Genomic DNA, 19456 nt, shown 5'->3' on the forward strand with positions numbered 1-19456 from the left:
GAGGAGGCTCCGATGTAGGAATCGAAGGAGCAGAGCTGCTCTCTGCTGTCCTGGGCCCGTGGCCTTGGGGTGTGCGGCTCCACGCCTTGCTCGTTTTGGTCTGGCTTGGCTGTGGTCTCCTGAGTCCCTTTCTGTGACTCAGCTGCTTGGTGGCATGCGGTCCAGGTGGCACCTCCACCCGCACGGGCCTGGTGTCTGTCCTTGACAACCTCAGCACGCGAGCACAGCTCATCTTCCCATGTCACAGATGAGGAAACAGGAACGGAGCATACACGCCCCTATTGGAAGCCCTTAGCTCTTGTCTTAGTGAGGACAGCAACCCGGTCTTCTCTTTTATTTTTTTGGTACTGGGAATCGAACTCAGGACCTTGCACTTGCCAGGCAGGCATTTGTGCCACTGAGCTATATCCCTGGCCCCAGGAGCCCGATCTTCTCAATGCCAGGTCCCTTAGTGTGTCCCCAAGGGCTTGACAACTACCACCCACCACCCCTCCACCCTCCGCACATCTACCCTCCATCCATCCATCCCTCCATCCACCCACCCTCCATCCTCCACCCATCCTCCACCCATCCTGCACCCATCCTCCAGCCATCCTCCAGCCATCCACCCTCCATCCATCTCTCCGTCCATCCACCCGCTCAGTCACTCACTCACAGCTGTTCCATGGTTCAAGGTGCTCTGTGCTGCTGGGCAGCTGGGCCCCTGACGCCTGTCCCTGTCTGTGGTTGCTCTGTGCTTGTCTGAGTAGCTACAGGCAATCAGCATGGAGAGGTGGAAATACCAGAGTTCTTGCAATCATACCTTCGATCACTGGGGCAGCTTACGGGGTTAACTTTAAAAAGCCTTGCCATGCCGGAGAGCTGCTGGTTTGGGGATACAGTCTTCCTTCTAGGGTATTGCTGGCACACGCTGGGACCCCTGGAGAGAGCTTGGGCCCTGCTGCAGTGCGGGCTCTCCCTGAAGGTGGCCAGCATTTCCAGGTCGCAGGGCTTACTGCCGTCTCTCATGGCAGGGAGCTGGCGGGAGGCTCGTCCAGGGCAGCTCTCAGAGTCCCCAGTCTTCCTGACGCAGACAGATGAAGTGAACACAGCATGAGCGCGGTTTTGGGGGAACTGGTGAATATTTCTGAGGCTGGAGTTCACTGAAAACGCCATTGCAGATGAGAGGCTGGAGCCCGGCCCGGGGTCGCAGGCGAGTGTCTGAGTTCAGTCTCTAGGGTCACTGTTCACTTACTTGCCAGGAGCCCGCTGTCCCCTGTCCTCTGCCCAGACGCGCCGTCTCCTCCCTGTGTTCCTCAGCTTCTCTCCTCGGGGCTCCTCGAGTTTGGCCCAGACTCAGGTCTGGTGAACGGTGACGGAGCACGAGCCCCATTCCTCTGAGTGCTTCAGAGGCTTGAAACCATGGCTGAAACTTAAAAGTTTGTTTTTATTGGCTTCTGGTGTAAAAGTACAACGTCTAAGTTAAGGTAAATTTAACCAAGTACCTCTCAGACGGGACGTCGCCAGTCTCTGCCGGGAGGTTATTTACAGTCAAGTCCCCCTCATTCCTGTCCCGCGTGGGGGTGATGTCCTCGCTCCCGGACAGTCGGCTGGGTCCCGGACCTCGGCGCTCAGAGCCAGAGCCGCTCGGGTCTCTGCCCTCCGGGTCACTTCCTGCTTTGCCTGGCGCTGCTCTGGGCCCAGCGTCTCGGCGTTCTTCCCTCCAGGCCCCGCTCCCCAGCTGGCTCAGCAGGGCGGGGTCCCTGTTCCAGGGCTTTGGGGACGCCTGGACCCTCGCACGGCTGTGCTCCTGCTTCTGCTCCCTGCAAGCGGACGTCCCTCGGCTGCTCCCTCCCTCCCCTCTCTCCTCTGGGCATTGCACTGGTACCTTTGCCCTGAGCTCTGTAACCTGCCCTTTTTAAAATTTTTTCGTTTGATAAAAGTTTTTTCTCTTTGGAGGCAGGGTCGTGTTAAATTGTTCAGGCTGTGCTCGAGCATGTAATGCTCCTGCCTCAGCCTCCCACACTGCTGGGATCACAGGCCAGCTTAGGTTGCTAGGTTGCTACTCCCGCAACCACCCGCCCCAGGCTGGCCTCCAGCTCCCTCCATGCTGCTCCTGGTCCGCTCATCCCTGCTTGGTGCTGTTCCCATGGCAGCCCCTCTCCAGCCTTCCTTCTCCTCCCCTCAGATCCCGTGAGCTTCGAGTCTCATCCTGCGGCTCGGCTTCTGCACAGTGGCTTCAGCCTCGCTCCCTCCCAGTCCAGCGCAGGGCTTGCGCCTGGGGCGGGTGTGAGAGGCCCTCACTGTCCCCTGCCTTCTTGTCCCCAGCCCTGTCCACACCTGCCTGGTCCCGCCCCCGCCCCCCTGCAGCTGTTCCCTGTTTCTAGGTTTCCTGCTTGCAGCACCCACACCCCACCACCAGTGTGAGGCCTTGGGAGATGGGCAGGTGGCACTCTAGTTACCATGGCGACCGGCAGCTGCTGCCAGCCACGGGTGGGGTCAAGCCACAGACGTCCCTCAGTGTGTGGGGAATGCTTCCGGCTGCGATGGCAGGAAGGACTCCTGCGTGCCCTGGGGCTGTCCCTGGTCCCCTGCCGGCCCTGCCTCCAGACACCCAGGCCTCAAGGCTGATCGGCTAGCCCAGGGTGGCGCGGGGGTTTGTATGTGGGAATCCTCACCTCCGCCCGGGCAGGCATGGGTGCCACAGGGCCCTGCGAGGGCACAGCCTGCCAGGAGTGGCTCCAGGCCGGAATCTCCTTGTGTCCTGCCCCTCTCTTTTCTCTGCTTCCTTTCTCAGCGCAGCCTGTCTCTTCCTGGCAAATGGGCCTTTGTTACTACACTGCGGCCGCTCACCACGGCCCAGCACCTGCGGTCCCCTTGGGCGTGGGGTGGAAAGAGATCCTGGCCGTCTCTGCTGTGAAGGTGCAAGGGCCTAGACAGCTCCCATCTCCATGGCAACAGCCCTCACAAGGGCTCTTGTCAGCACTGCCGTGGGGAGGGGGAGGCTGACTGGCTCCGTCCTCCACCTTTCCCGCTTCCTTGCTTACGGAAGGCGGTTCAGCACGGGAGCAAGACGGGTGGAGCTGGACTGCACGGGCATGTAGAGACTTCACTGATGTGTGTGACTACACGGGGAGGGCACACAGGAGAAGCCCACGTCTGCACAAACACACCCAGGTAAATAGGTAGTAGCCAGGTCAGGAAATGCCACATGAAAGCGCCCCAAAGCTTGATGGTTTTTAATGGAAATGCTGGATTTCTTCCCAATGCATTTCAAAGTGAGTTCATGCCCAGCCTGAATAACTTAGTGACTTAGCAAGATTCTGTCTCAAAACAGAACAAAAGGGCTGGGGATGTAGCTCAGTGTGAAGGTCCTGGCCGGGTCCCCAGTGAAGAGTAAATGGAATAATGAATGGAAAGTGCTAACCTTGTGCTTGGCTCACAGAAAGTTACGGTAGCTGATAGTTTTCTCACCCCAGATTTAAACTCAGCAGTCCATACTCGGCTGGCTCCAAGGCAGGGTGACACTGCACAGGGGCAACTGTTCAGGCGGCAGAAGACAGCAAGAGCAGGGGCAGGGGGCAAGCCTCTTTCCCTCCTTTATATTATATGCAGGCTCTCCACGTAGGGCAGGTGCAGCACTCACAGCCCCAATCCCAGCACTAGACAATGAACCAATCACAAACTCCAGATTCAGCCGCCTCTGAAAAGCCTGTCCCCGGCCCATCGCTGCATGAGGCTCTGGGGGACATCCAGACACAAGCCATAACACTGGGCTGGCCCGGAGCATCTGTCCCTACAGCAGCCTCTTGGCTCCTTGGTATACCTACATCTTCCTGCCTCAGCCTCCCCAAGCTGGTGAGCCCTTGTTGGCTAACCATCGTGGTGTTTCAAACAAAGGCCACTCTGCCCTGCCCAGTGGTGATGCCCTTGGGCCACGTGAGTACCCGGTCTTCCTTCTCCTGCCATAGTTCCAGGCGTGTGAGCCTACCGAGATCTGTCTGGCTGGGGGCCGAGGGCTTGGTCCTGTCCTGGGCAGTCAAGCCTGGTGTGCCTCTGAGACCACCTGGGAAGGAGGCTTCGGCTTGTTCCCGAGTTTCGCCCTGCTGCACTTCGATATGATGCCTCCCCGCCTCAGTGTGGCTTCTTCCTGGAAGCTCGCTGCCCACGTGGGTTCCGGTCTCTGGACACGGGCTTCCCTGTGTGCCTGGCATTTTGTTTCAGACGCTGCCCCAGACGTGGATCCCCACAGTTCACTGGCCTAGTGGACCACTGTCTCCCTCCAGGAAATGTCTCTGCAGGGAGTCCTTAGAGCATGGCCATCGGGCCCCTCCCCCGAAGGTGGAAGGAGTTGGAGATCCAGATGAGGCACGGACCTGACGGTTTTGGGTCACACTTTGTACTGCGCGGGGCGCCCCGCCTTTCCTGGTGGACACCAGCTGATTGGCTTTGGAGCTCACAGTCAATTAGGAACAGCTGTTAGAGCAGCGCGTTTATGACAGAGAGCGATGAGAGTGAACTGGCAAGAGAGCGTCTGGGAGGTTCGCCCGGAGGAGCTCGGGAATTATGTAGAGACTCCTCGAGCGATTTGGTATTTTACTTTATTTTTTTTTGTCTTTTCTTCCGGTACCAGGAATGGAACTCACGACCTTGCGCTTGCCAGGCAGGCGCTTTGCCGCTGAGCTAAATCCCCAGCCCTGCAATTTGGTATTTTAAAAGGAGTGGCGAGCATCTTTAAAATACAGGACGGCCGAGTGGCGACCCTCAGCCACGCAGAAGGTGCAGTTAGGGCCCTGGCCACCGCAGAGCAGGAAGAGGATGCTGCTGTCCACTGCCAGACTTGCTCGTGGCTGCGGTGAAAGGGTTTCCCACACTTGGTGCCCTGTCTTCACTGTGCTTCTGACGTTTAACAACTGCATGCCAGGCACGGTTCTGGGTGCTGAGGACCCACTAGGGACCCCAGTGGACAAAACTGCGGTCCCCATAATCCCCGAGGACCAGGCTCCGTGGAGCGAGCGTTTTGGTGACCTGAAGGTCAGGCTTTACTTCCTGTATTGTTTTTCACGGCCCTCCAGGAAGTGTTTCCACATTGTGCACAGAAGACAGGGAGAGATTATTCTGAGACTTTCACAAGCGGCTCCGCGCGTGTTGAAGGCCCTGCTGAGTGCCTCAGAGGAGCCCTGCTCACCCTGCTTATTTTGTTTTTCATCACCACAGGAAGTAGGAGGTGTGGTTTGGTTTCTGCAGGCAGGAAGTGGCAGACGAGCAGTGTTTGGTCACACGGGCCCCACACTCACTTCCAAGTTCAGGGTCCTCGGATTGGGACTGTCCCTCGGTTTGTTTCAGGAACGAGGGAGGGAAACACCCCACATTTAGATAGAAGGGTAAGCCCCGGGGAGCTGTCACGTTGGTGAGGAGCCCTGAGATGAGCAAGCCCTGGCCCGTGGCTTCCCGGGCTGGCACAGACTTGGGCCTGCTTGGTGCCGGTGACCTCGCTGATGGCGACTGGGGCCCCGTACCCTCTTCCGTCCACCACACCTGGAGAAAGCGCTTAGCAGTTCACCGAGGCTGCCGGAAAATCACCCGAACAGCACGGCGACTGCAGCTTTCATGTCGGTCCTTGACCAGAGAGGTGGAACCGCTGGTGCTCGCAGGGTGACCTTTAGCTGGCAACTGCTGTCCTGTCCTCGGCTAAAATGGAGTCCAGCCACACCTTCGTGTCCCACTCACCTGAGCTACGCTTTTGGTAAAGCACAGAGCTTTCCTCTTACCCGTAGCCAGTCTGTCCCTCTGCTTAGGGAATGAAGCTTTAGCTATTAATTTTTTTTTTGGCTGAAGGTTATTTTTTATTTTTTTGGTGTCTTGAGACAGTCTTGCTATCAAGAATTTGAGGCTGGCCTCCAACTCCAAGTGATCCTCCTGCCTCAGCCTCCCAAGGGCTGGGTTGCAGTCATGCACCACAATGCTCAGTTTGCTAAAGGCTGTTTTGTACAGGGATATGTCAGTCTTTGAATTTTAGCATCGTGATAAAATACTTTTACTACTGGTTTGCAATTTTTGAGACCGCAGGTGGTGCAGAGCCCCATGTCACACCGCTAACGAAGCCAAAGGGTCAAAATATGATGAAAACCTTTCCTCTTGTCTCTTCTAATATTGTGGACTGGGTGCTCCTCCACGTGTTAAAGCGACACTGTCGCGGGGTGTTTTCATGACAACATTGAATACGCTCCGCTCTGAGCGCTCTGAGCATCTCGATTTTAATCCCCTCAGCAGTGAGAAATCTCCGCCTAGGAGTCAGAGTCACCGCACAGACCCTCGGCGTTTCTGTCTTTCTTGGGAGGCAGAGCAGGGAAGGTGGGAAGAGGGGCGAGGACTTGCATTTTCAGGCGCTTCCGCTCGGGGAATGCCACATGCCTGTGGAGATGCGTGGGCCTGGTTCGGGTTTGAAGGTTTCCCGCACTCTGGTGGGGCGGGCCGGGCCTGAGGGCTCAGGAAGGCTGGGTCCCGCTGCTGGGCTTCTCCGCACCCAGGCTTTGGGAGGCGCGTCCCCCTCCTTTCTTGTCTTGGAGCCAACTGTCATTTCACTCTGTGAGTGGTCGTGACTAATACAGAACTGAGAGGGCCTGGTGTCTTTTTTGGTGAAAAATGTAAAGAATTTATGAAATCTGACCTGGTCACTTTCATCTATGTGTATTGTCTGGTTATCTGGAGTCACAGAGTTTGACTTTTTTTTTGGAAAAAGGGTCTTGCTATGTAGTGCAGGCTGGCCTTGAACTCCCAATAATCCTCCTGCCTCAGCCTCCCGAGTGCTAGGATCTCATGACCGCATAAACTTAACACTTTAAAAAAGCTGTAATTATTATCCACAGGCAATGCCAGAATACATACTGTGCAATGTTCTCATCTTGCTTATGGTATTTTTCAGATCCCCATGTTAGGGAAGTATGTTTTGAATATACTATAATTCTTAGCTGTGCTTGTACGTTCTTTAATAAACATTCTTTTGTGGGAAAAATGGGCTCCTTTTAGTAAGTTACAGTTTTCACAGAGAATTTCCACCACTCCAAATCCACGTGCATCCAGATGAGCAAAAGCTGCTGGAAGGGCCCCTTCCAAGGAGCAGGTCGAGTCCCTCAGTCTGGGCAGGAGCGGGAGTCCGGCACGGTCAGTGGTCAGCAATCGGGGTGACCGTATGATGCAGATTCTAGGCACGAGCCCACACACGACAGACTCATCCTCCCGCAAGAGTAACCCTGCTACTAAGTGATGTTAGAGTCTGGCTCTAAAATAATTTCATTCAGATAGAGTGACGCTGCTTGTTTTCCCCAGCAGGCTGTGCCAGGCCGCCCCGTCGCTCCCTGCGGGCGCTCTGTCCGGAGCTTGTGTGTCCACGGTGCTCTGACGGAGAGGAGTGGTGGGTGCGGCCGGCAGGTGCGAGTATCGAAGTGTGTTTTGCTCTGCTTGGCAGGAAGTGAGCTGTCCCCACACTCAGATGCTTGTTGAGAAGCCTGGTGCGCACTGCCCTGTAGATTTTCAGCTGAGGCTAGTGGTGCGGGCCAGGTGCACATCTGCGTTTTTCCCTGGGAAAAGTGATTTTGTTGCCTGAGTCTCCCTCCTGGCTGCCTCCGTGTGAGCGAGCAGGCTCTGCCTCCAACTGGACTCGAGGCCAAGGTCCTTGGCGCCTGTACAGTGCGCGCTGGGGCTCAAGCACTGTTCTGGGCTTTTGTTTAGCAACAAAAAGAGCCTGACTCTCGAGGGTCCCCCTCACTCCCTCTGAGACGCTCCTTAGGGGACACGGGGGTGACAGCCGCTGTGGAAGACACGGGAGGCGCACAGTCAGCAGGGTCTTCATGGCTGCACAGGCGAGTGGAAGTCTTTAGAAACGACTGCACGTGACGCGTCTCTGGGAGCGGAGGGCCGGGTGGGGCTGTGGTCTGGAGAGACCTCCTCACCGCTCACTGGGGCCTCGTGGGACGGCTTGGTGCCAGCGGTGCGGGCAGGTGGCCCGGTGTCTGCCTGGGTGGCTGTCGGTGAGTTCCAGCAAGCGACCTTCCGCTTGTAGCTGAGCCCAGGAGGCTCCAGGGTTCAGACAGGAGGAGCCCGAGAGGCAGGGTCCTTGCCGGGCCAGCCGGGCCATCTCTGGCGCATCTCGGCGGCAGGCCGTAGGAGCCGGCAGCGTGGGTTTGCGGCCCAGGGATTGGAGCACAGTCAACAAAGAAGCCAAGCTTTGCAAAGCACCTTTTCCCAGGCAGCCCAGGCGGGTGGAGGGGCGCACAGGGAGATGGGAGAGGGGACTTGCAGGGGTTTGGAAAACAGAGGAAGGAGCACGAGAAGAACCTGCATACGGGAAATTTAATGAGGAGCTTCCTCACAACTGGACTTGACCCCGGGGTCACCCACCCGCCCACTTTGGTGCTTGTTGCGTGGCCCTCCTGGGTCAGGGCCCACGGGCTGTGGTCGACGGTGTGGCCCTGGGCAGGGGTGGTGGTGCAGGAGCTGCTGCACAAGCCAGGAGCCACTCAGGGGATGGCCTTGTCCCCAGAACCCTGAACACACCTGCCTCCCAACACATGGCTCCTTCTTCTCAGACCATGAAACCTGCCTTGCGATTGCCAACTGTGAAGGGAATCAGTGCAAATCAAAAGCACAGCGTGAGATGCTACTTCTCACCCACTGGGGCAGCTGTCATCCAAGAAGGGACAAGTGCAGGCTGGGAGAAATCAGAGCCTTGGACGGGTTGCTAGGAATGTAATGTAGTGCAGCTGTTGTGGAAAATAGTATGGTCCTACCTCAAAAAATTAAATATAGAATTACCGTTTGATCCAGCAACTCCTCTTCTGGGTATATATTTACAAATATTAAATGCAGAGAACTGAGGCTGGGCGTGGTGGTGCATGCCTGTAATCCCAGCACTCGGGAGGCTGAGGCAGAGGATCATTGGAAGTTCGAGACCAACCTGGACTACAAAGTGAGGTCAAGGCCAGCCTGAACTGCATAGTGAGACCCTGTCTCAAAAAGAAAGAAAAGAAGAGAAAAGAAAAGAATAAATGCAGAGCTGAGTATGATGGTGCATGGCTGCATACCAGCACTCAGGAGGCTGAGGCAGGAAGATCTCTATGAGCTAGAGGCCAGCCTGGTACATAGTGAAAACTATGTAGTGAGACCCTGTCTCCAAAAAAAAAAAAATTAAAAGCAGAGATACTAACCTATTTGAATAACAATGTTTGTAACATTATCATTCACAAAAATCAAAAAGTGGCAGTAACTCTATTCTCCAAGGACGAAAAGAGGAACAAAATATGGTTCGTACATATGATGGAATATTACTCAGCCTTACAAAGGAGTGGAACTCTGATACCCACCTACCATGAAGGAACGCTAATGCTGTTATGCTAGCAGGTGTTATGCCCAAGGAAATAAGCTGGACACAAAGGACCACAGTCTGATTCCACTTAGAGCAGGCCCCTGGGGAGCCGCCCTCACAGAGAGGGTGGGGGAGAAGAGGGATTCCGGCCAGGGCGGTGGCGCGGCGGCGGCTGCTGCTGAGTGGAAGTCGAGTTCCAGCTGGGGACCCTGGAGCCTTTGCAGGGGGCCACAGTGCCGGGCAGCGGTATGCTTCGACAGATGGAGTGGTGAACTTTATGTTACGTATACAAAGAGATTTGTGTAAAAAATAAATGAATTTTTAAGTTCATTTAAAAACCATGAATTTTTCAGTGCATAGTAAGACACGAATGAACTGAAGAAAGTCATGATTACTATTCCCCAAAGATTATAACAATCGATGAAAAGCTATTACTGCCCTTGGTTCTTTTAGTTTATTCAGTACAAGATCTTCTTGGTGTTTTTCAATCTGTTAGAAGGAATACCTCTTCAAAAGTATTGTCAGACTGGACCGAGCTGGTGAGCACGAAGCTTCCCAGGGCTCCCTGCGGCCCCACCCTCAGCCGTGTGACTTTGTCTGTGTGATGCCCAGGATGGCTTTCGCTGGGACACAGGGAGGGGACACAGGGAAGGGCCTCGTGACTGCCCTGACCTTCCTAGGAAGTAAGCAGCCAGGACGTGCACGCCTGACCTCTGTGGATACACACGGCCCTTTGCACCCTGGTGGTCCTGAGCCGTTTCTGACACTGGGCTTTGTTTCGGATCTGTTCTGCAGGGCGAGAATAGCGTATTTGTGTACACGTGATAGCTGCAGAGTAGAGAGGAGGTCTTAATGTGTGATTTTTGGTGTCGGGTTTTTTTTTTTGAGCATGAAAGGTAGATGCTAAACTTCAGGTTCATGACATATCTTTTCCTGTTCGTCTCTGCAGTTTAGTTTGTTTATTGCTGTGATGACTCTGGTGCCCTTTGCTGTGTCCTCTGATGTCGAAGGCTGCTCCCAAGTTGTCTTATCTGTCGGCTCCGCTGTGCATAGCCGGCCCTCTGTGAAGCTGCTAACTAGGGAGAATATCTAAATGCTGGATCCTGGTGTTGAAAGGTCTCTCAGGGACACGGAACGGGAGGTGCACGCTAGCACCGCGGCACCCTTCCTGCTTGGGGTCCTATCTGTGTCACGGTCAGCTCCCCAGGGACCTGGAAACTGCCCTGCTCCATTGTGACTCAGTTGCTAGAAACTCACTTTTGTCTCACTTTTAAGCTTCCTTTCCTGCTGCTCTTGGTTTCCTGCTGTCCGGAGCATTACACGAGAATGCCATGAAGCCTGGCCTGATACCAGCTCTGAAAGCGCCCACTCGCAGCTCAGCCACACATTTCTTCTCCCGCCACGTGGATGGCAGGCGGCCCCCTTGCAGGAAGTATAGATGTCTTTCTCGTGAGCTGTGATTTTAAAACTTTCACGTCGTCAGTCCGTGTTTGCGGCACGTAAGGACTGCTGCTCTTGCGGGGAGCTGGTGCGTACGTCACACGTCTCCTTTCTGCAGACTGTCTTGGGAGTCCTCTCTGAACATGTGTAGGTTTTGGCCCCGCCGATCGAGGGTCCTGGCGTGTCCGAGCTGCGCGTGGTCGTTTCCTGTGTCAGGTCTCCAGCCTCCCGTGGGGGTCCTTGGATTCAGCACGGTTCCCGCTCTGATGGCAGGCGGTGGCTGCAGAGGCCGGCACTTCCGCCCGCTGGGGCTCACTGGGCACCCAGAGCTGTGTCCTTAGACATTGGCAGCGAGGTCCGCAGCCGGGCAGGTGAGAACCGGAGCGGGGGACAGGCCGGAGCTCGCCTTCCGCTTGGGCCTCCCCTGTGATGGGCGCACTCTCGACTCCCAGACCTGACGCTTTAGAGCGGGGCCCACTGTGTGTTTCTCCTCGCTAGGAATTCCCACTTCACGTCCCTGTGGGAGCCGGCGTGGCTGCTAATGGCTTTTGTGCTCTCTGGTGTCTTTTTTGTTCGCGTGTGTGGCTGTGGGGGTTGAATCTGGGGCCTTCACACTGAGCTGCATTCCCAGACCTTTTTATTTTCAGACAGGTCTTACTAAATTACCCAGACTGGGCTGGAACTTGCCGTCCTCCTGCCCCAGCATCCCAGAGTGTTGGGATCACGGGCATCACGGGCCCAGTTCTTTGTATCCCTTTAGTAACGAGTTATAGAAGTAAGCTGTGAAAGGACAGTCTTAGGTGCCTTTGACTTTTTTATCTCGTTGAGGCAAGGCTCGCCCTCAGCAAGGAGCTCGCCTGTGGTGACTGAGGACCCTGCTGTTGCAGTGTGCTGCTGCTTGGCCACTTGGCCAGCCTTCCTCAAGGGAGTGTGCAGTGGAACCCTGAGGTGACCTTCGAGGCTGAACCCCGAGCTGCAGGGAGTGGGGTGCTCCCTCCGCCTGCTGCTCTGCCTCATGTCCGCTGCCCTCTCCCACACAGCAGTGAAGCAGCTCCAGCGGCAGCCACCTGGAGCTGTGCCTTCCTCACCCACCTCCTGCCCACAGGCGCCCTGGGCCAGGTGTCTTCCTGCCGCTGGCAATGGTCCAGGAGCTTCTTTGTGGATCGTGTTAGAGTCAGGCAGGGGTGATGTGTGTGCATCTGGCTGGGGACGTGGAATCCACAGCGATGGGCTGATCGTAATAGTGCGCGTCCAAACAGAGACGCTTAGCAGGGTGACAGGGGCACTGGCAGGAGCCCTCAGGATACCCCACGTCTAACGCGCTCACCCCACTGCTCTCACTCCTTTCTTTCTTTTTCTTTTTTGTCTTTTTGAGACAGGATCTCACTATGCAGGTCAGACTGGCCTTGAGCTCACTTATGTAGCCCAGGCTGGCCTCAAACTTGCAACGATCCTCCTGCCTCAGCCTCCTAAGTGCTGGGATTATAGGTGTGCACCACCATGCTCAGTGCCACTTTCTCAAGCAGCTCTAGAATCCTGTTTCCTGAGAGTTCACTAAGTGTGGTTAAAACAAAACAAAACAAAACAAAACAAAACAAAACACCCCACAGTGAATGCTGCTGCCAAGTGCTATCCAGGGGGCAACTCATAAAAACATGACGGTGTCCTCATCCACCTTATTACTGGGTCTGGCGCTGAGGGACGTCTGGCTTTTCCTGAAGTCAAAATGACCATGAAAAGGAGACATGAAAAAAGACACACCTAAGCGCAAGGATTTAGAATGTCAACTTCCCCTGCAGTTTTTGAAGAGGTGTGACTGGGATTAAAGCCCACTTACACACACACACGCACACACGGCTTGTCTTCTAACCGTACACCAGGACTAAGACAGAGCATCAGCAGGGATTTGTAAGATAACCACAGGAAAAGTAATTCGTTCTGTGTTTGGGACGTGCTCCCCTTTGGAGGGCGCGTCAGGAAGTGCTGAGATTCCCGGCCCGTTACGGGCTGTGGTGGGGGTCAAACGCGAAACCTCAGGCTAAGGCAGTGGTCCCTCCTGCTTGTGTCAGTTCCGTGAGGCCGAGAGAGCTGCCTCTGCGTGTCCAGAGCTGGTCCTCCCATGGGGTGGCCACAACACCTTCCTGGAAAGACCTGGGAAAGTCAGTAAAAAACTGATTTGTGAAGGGTTCTAGATTATTAACCTACTCGTTTTCAAAGTTGCCTAGGTCTCTCTTCATATGTGTGGAATAAATAATTCATATGTACAGAACAACGCAGAAATCAGCATTATTGAAGACACTGTTCAACAACCTATTTTTGTCAACATGCGTGGACTGTGTGTAGATACCATGCAGTAAAGGAAAATGCAGATATCACCTCATATTCGTAAGCTGCCTACTGTGTCACTGATGCCTTAGAATAAGATCTAACGCCGGACAGTGAGGAGAAGTCAAAAGCAGCTGGTGTGTAAATTGGGAATGGCGCTTGGGTTCCTTATGAATCCTTTTCATTTTCCTTGAAGCATAAAAAGTACCTTCTCAAAATTCTTCAAGAAAAGTTTAACAATGAATGAAATTACTCCTGGAGGTACCATTCTCATGGAGGAACTTTGGGTCACTTTGAGTATTGTTTTTCTAGACAAAAATTACAAGAATAACAAATCTCTGTAACGAGCGTAACAATTCCCCAGTCCTTCCGCCTGGAGGTGCTGAGGATGAGTCCCAGGTAGACGTTGCTCCAGGCTCCCGTGACCCAGACAGCGTCAGCGTGCACACAGATCGAGAGCGGCCCGGCTCTGCACGGAGCCTCTGGCCTCTGCTGTTCCTACGGTCAAAGATTAACAAAGGGATAAGTTGTCTTTCAAGCGCTCTTTTCACAGCACCGAGATAAACACAGATCTAACCATCAATATAAACACTAGCCTTATGGTTCTTGTTAAGATTTAAAGTGAGAATTTAGCAGCAAAATCATTTAAAAAGCTGAGGACCATTTTGAAGGATGGATTCACAGGTTCTGACTCCAAGCATTTTGTTTGTTACAGGGGAAGCAGTGGGGAAGGACATCGTATTTTTAAAGGGCTCTCTGAGGGATTCTGGTTTGGGAATGAATATTTAGGTGACAGAAGTAGATAGGAGGCGGGACGAGGTGGGATCCAGAGGTGAGGGCTATACCGTGTTTTATACCTTTTTTTTTTTTTTTTTGCTAAAAGATTGAGTAATTGTATGTGTTTTAAGGAGTTTTTATTCTGTTTAAGCAAAATAAAATCTGAAAGTATTGGTTTTTTCCCCACGGATTTTGCATATACCTAGCAATTTGAGGATAAAAGGAGAAGAGAAATCTTCTAGGGACCATTATCCCAGGGTGAAAGGGTAATTATTTATTGGTAGAGTGCAGTTGACCATGATAAAATGACTGATGTATAAATGCAAATGTTCCTCTTAGATTGTTTGAGTACAGTGATCCTCGTCTGTCTTCTGTGGAAAAAAAATTCAGCAGTGGGAACATTCTTGTGCATACTTCTCTACCCAAGACTGGCGTCTGTGCCTCAGTGGTTGACAGGAGAACCAGCTGGGATTTGGGTCCACCCCAGTGAGAGTCTGGATGAGCCAGTTGTCCAGTCTGCAGCACGGATGTGAAGCAACTTTGTTTTGAAATCTGTGGGTCACGGCAGCTCTGAGACCCTGGGAGACTCGTGGGTGGAGAGCAGGAGGATATTTCCATGGGAGGAAAAGGCACCTATGGAGAGATGCTCCCCTGCAAACCACGGGAGTTAAGCTTGACAAAGAAGTCAGCTTCTGGCTGTTACACAATGCAGATGTAAGTAAGGCTGGATGGCCTTGGAAAATGGGTATATTCTTACACTGCTGGCAGCGTGGTTAATTAGCTCAGTTCTTTTGGAAAGCATGTTGGCTGGGGATGTAGGAAGTCATACAAATGCTCAGACCTTTGACCTGCTAATCCCACTCCTTGGAATTTATTCTAAAGAGAAACTTCAAAAGAAGCAAAAAGAAGTCGTCAGAACAAAGATACTCATTGTATTCATATTTTCATTTTTTTCAGTCCTGGGGATTGGACCCGGGACCTTCATACTGAGCTGCATCCCCAGCCCTTTTTTATTTTTATTTTTTGTTTTGAACAGGGTCTCACTAAGTCACTAAGTTGCCCAGGCTGAGCTCAGCTTCTGATCCTCTGCCTCAGCCTCCCAGAGTGCTGGGAGGAGTGTGTTTTTATTTTTGAAGGTGAAAAATTTGAAAGAATTTAGATGGTCAGTGGTAGATAAATAAAATACAGCATAGTTTTTCAGTTACTCAAAATGATATTCAAGAGTACTGTGGAAAAAAAGGTAAAGGTTTGGAAGACTGCATAGCAAAATGCATTTTTAGAAATCACACTACAATGTAGGGCTGGGATTTAGCTCTGTGGTAGAGCACATGGGCCGCATGCGCAAGGCCCTGGGTTCAGTCCCCAGCACCATCATCACACACTGCTTGCATGCACGTGTGTGTGTGCACGTGTGTGTGTGTACACTCCCCATCAAGGAGGAAATATCTTTATTATGGGCTTAGAAATATATGTGGATTTTAAAACATTTTAGCCACAAGGAAAGGAGATTTTTGAAGGATCGTGACAAGGTCTGTTACACCTGTAGTAATGTACCTTCTTAGCATAATGCTGTGAAGATGAGGGAAGGGGACGTTTTCGTCTGAAATATGAAGGGCTTTGTGGTTCCTCTCTTTTTTGCCAGCTTACTACCAAGGTGTCTTTTCTTTGTTTCTTAAACACTTGTTTATTGGTACGTGTTTGCAGCGCATGCTGACAGTTTCCGCTGCGGGTATTTGGAACCTGAACTCGATGCGTCTCAGTTCTTTTCCACGCCCCCTCCCCTTCGCGCCCTCCCCCGCCCCGCTCTCTCAGTTCCCTTCTCATATGCGGTAGATCCACCCTCCCGTCTCCTTTCATCGGTCTTTTATTTTGCTCTTTACCTCATGTAAAGAGAGAAACCATGGATATTTAAGCTCATGGGTCTGATTTATGTCACTTAATATTACGGTCTCAAGGGGCATCAATTTCCCTACAAATGACTGAAGTGTACCCTTCCTTATGGCAGGGTAGTGCTCCGAGGTGTGTAAGTATCACGTCTTCCTTGTCCATTCATCTGCTGATGGGCACAGAGGCTGCTTCATAGATTCAGTGGTCACGAATTGTGCTGCTGCACACACGAGCGTGCGGGGGTCACTGTAATGTGATGCCTTTACTTCTTCGGGAAGAAGCCTAGAAGGGGTGTGGCTGAGTTGGATGGAGTCTCTGGTTTCAGTTTGCCAAGGCGTCTCCACACTGATTTCCACAGCAGCTGTGCCATTTACACTCCCACCGCAGTGTGAAGAGTGCCCCACCCCCAGCCCCACCAGCGTTTCTTGTTATCTGATTTTGGGACAAGGGCCATTCTTTCTGGAGTCAGATGGAATTTCAGTGATGTTTCTCTTTGCATTTCTGTAATGGTCAGCCACTGCTGAACGTTTTCTCATGTATGTATTGGCCATTCATGTTTCTTCTTTTGAAAGGTGTCTCTTTCAGTTGCACATTGTTGGATTAGGTTTTTTTGGGGGAGGAGTCTTGATTTTTTTGAGTTCTGTATATATGCTGGATATTAGCCTTCTACCCAAGGTGTGGCTGCAGTTTTTGATTTCCATGCTGTGAGTTGTCTTGAAAAGGGACCAAAACATATGCCAGGGGACAGACCGGCCCTGGCAGTGGCGCTGGGGGAACTGGTGGTCCTCAACCAGGAGTCCAGACCGTGTCTCCCCGGTACCAAACTAAAATTGCAATGGCTCAAGAACCTCCGCACTAAGACACAACTTGCTCGAAGATAAAACAGGTGAAACTCTTGATGTTGCAGGCGGAGGCAAGGACTGTCTGAACAGAACCCCAGTGGCACAGGGGACAGCAGATCTCTTATCCCTGAAATCCAGATCCATTTTCTCATCCCACTGCTGTCACCTTCTTGCTGCTGGCCGGGTCCCGTGTCTGCTGGCTCTTGGGTCAAAGCATCTGGATTCACATCTTTGTCCCGTCTGAGGCATAGACCTTGGAGAAGCTTTGTGTCCTTCTGTGTCTCAGTTTGTGCCTCTGGGGACCAGGGCCGTAGAGGCCTCGCGAGCTGGCGAGAGTCTGGGAGCGGCACCCGACTGAGAGCTCAGTGACACGCGGGGCTCACTTTGCCTGTCCGGGTCTCTGCTGCTGGCCCTCTCCGCCCTCTTCCTGCTACCTGAACCCCAAATCTGTGCAGCACCCCACGGCCAGGTGCTAGGCCTGGGTCAGGGAGGGAGTGGGGATCCGGCTCTCAGCAAAGCTTGAGGACCTGCTGCCCTTGTTTAGCACAATGGGCCTGAGGTGGGTTCAGGAGGTCGGGCTCAGTGGAAAGCCACCCGGGCCTCTGGGAGAGTCGTAGCCCTGAACCCCGGCGGGGAGCACAGGGAGAGGTCTTGGACTGGAATTTTGGGAGTGTCGGTCTACCTTCCAGACTTGTCTGCAGAGGGCAGGAGAAGCAGACTCAGCAGACTGGAGCCTCAGACCCACTCCCTCCCAGGTGCAGAGGAGTTTAAGTCAGTTGTTGGGAATTCATTTGCCCACAGCTGACCTACCTGAGTGAAACTCAGTCCCTTTGTTGGAATGGAGACAGAGGCGGCCAGAGGTGTCCCAGAGCCAGCACCCCACTGTTGCTAAGCAGGAACCCTCAATACCCAGCTCCTGGTTCACTTGAGCGGCTTCCTGGAGCTCTGGGAAGGGCCACGCTGCCCACACCTAAGCTGGCTGTTCCGTGGCTGCCATGACAGCACTGTCCCTAAGTGTAACCCTTGCTGTCTCCTGCGTCACCTTTAAGTTAGATTCGGGTTCCTGGAATACAACAGCACTCTCTTATTAGAATACATCTGTCAACTTAGATGTAAGATCCTCATTATGGAAATAATACTTTTTTTGGTTTGTTTTTTGAGACAGGGCCTTCCTATGTAGCCTGGGCTTCAACTTGCAGCAATCCTCCTGTCTCAGCCTCCCAAGTGCTGGGATTACAGGTGTGTGCCTCCATCCCCGGCCTGGAAATAATACTTTAAGATTTTAACCTTGATGAAAGCTGGGCATGGTGGTAAGTGCTTATAATCCCAGCATTTTGGGACGCTGAGGCAGGAGGATAGCCAAGTTTGAGCTCACCCGGGGCAATTTAGTAAGACTGTACCGCAAAATAAAAAATAAAAAGCACTGGGGATGGAGCTCTGTGTGAAGGCCCTGGTTCAATCCTTGTTACTGCCAAAACAAATTAACCTTAATGAATAACTGCTTGATATAGTTTAACCATAGAAACTTCTTAGAGCACCACTTCAATAGTAAAAGTGAAATAAACGAGACGTAGATGGCTTGTATGCTTTAACTGCCTCCGTGAAGAGTATTCCCCAGATAACACCATAGCATCGTAAGGCACCTTGGGCAGACGACACAAACCGGTGACGGTGTCTTCGACAGTGCTGCAGCTGTGATAGGAGGAGGGCTTAACCATCTGGAATGTCCCTTTGAGAATAAACCTCAGTGCAGCTGAGGAAGAGACTGAGTTTGAATGGGCGTTGTCTTAGTTCCTTTTCTCAGTGCTGAGACAAAATACCCAACACCTAAGGGTTAAGGGAGGAAAGGTTTATTTAGCTCACAGTTTGCAGAGGTTTCAGTCCATACTCGGCTGGCTCCACGGCAGGGTGGCGTGGCAGGGGGCATCGCAGAGGAGAAACAGTCCCTGGTGGGCAGAAGGCAGCAGAGCAATCATGAAGCAAGCCAGGGAGAAGACACGCCTCCTTCTGTCCCGAATATTGTATCTAGGCTGCTGGGTTTAGGGCGGTGTCAAACCCATCAGCGGACTGATTTAGTAATCACCCGCCCTTAATCCCAGCATCGCACGCTCTAGATTCAGCCATGTGTGGAAAGCCCACCCGTGACTGCATGGGGCTTTGGGGGACATCTAGACACAGCCGTAGCAGGAGAGTTTGCTGAAATCTCATGTCTAAGGCAAGCGGGAAGCTGTGCTTTGCTTTGTCATGGGGGCTTGTGATTCCCAGTGGGGGTCTGGGTGAGCATATACTGGCAGCCACCACGCCCCCTCACAGAGCCAGGCTTCGACGGTCATCCTCTCCCTGACGGGAATCTGCCCTTATTTCAAGGTTCAGGGACTTGATAGAAATTCCTTGCCAGTTGCTTTTTCTCCTGGGATTTTTGTAACCAAAGTGAGCTGTATGCAACCTTTTTGTTATATATGATAGCATTTTTTAAGAATAACAAACTTTCCATGCACAGCTAATAATGTGGTTCTCCCTAAGCACAACTAGTGCTCAGCCCCAGCACCAGTGGTACCCGTCCCAGAAGTACTGATGCTTCATACTCCTCCACATGGACTCAGCATGCCACCCTGCTCTGAACTCCTGCCCCCCCCACCTGCCCCGCAAAACCTCCCCATCTCCAGCAAGGACTTGGTGTTCCACGGCCTGTTGGTCCCTGAATCAGACAGAGTTTTCCAAAGAAGCAGGACCAATAGGCTCTACAGCCGTATCTCTGTGTCTCCGGGTAAACATCTGTCTCCTTCCTTCCTTCCCTCCTTCCCTCCTTCCTTCCTTCCCTCCTTCCTTCCTTCCTTCCTTC

General features: G+C 52.9%; 1 protein-coding gene across 10 annotated transcripts in view; it reads left to right on the forward strand.

The window, feature by feature from the left end:
* Nucleotides 1-19456, forward strand: part of Ankrd44 (ankyrin repeat domain 44) — a 248629-nt gene that overhangs the window by 6858 nt on the left and 222315 nt on the right. For 5 of the 10 annotated variants that reach the window (XM_013512090.1, XM_013512098.1, XM_013512078.1 and 2 more), the window contains exon 1: nt 4699-5013. The exons of 1 other annotated variant lie outside the window; for it this stretch is intronic. In XM_013512090.1, the coding sequence (XP_013367544.1) occupies nt 4798-5013 (216 nt within the window). In that variant the 5' untranslated portion in view covers nt 4699-4797. Of the gene's footprint in view, nt 1-4695; nt 5014-19456 lie in introns of those variants that run through there. 4 more of the 10 variants (XM_013512083.1, XM_013512075.1, XM_005373269.2 and 1 more) reach the window with 3 other exon arrangements.

Source organism: Chinchilla lanigera, unplaced genomic scaffold, assembly GCF_000276665.1.
Source record: "Chinchilla lanigera isolate Chin_1 unplaced genomic scaffold, ChiLan1.0 scaffold00002, whole genome shotgun sequence".
Classification (NCBI taxonomy): Eukaryota; Metazoa; Chordata; class Mammalia; order Rodentia; family Chinchillidae; genus Chinchilla; species Chinchilla lanigera.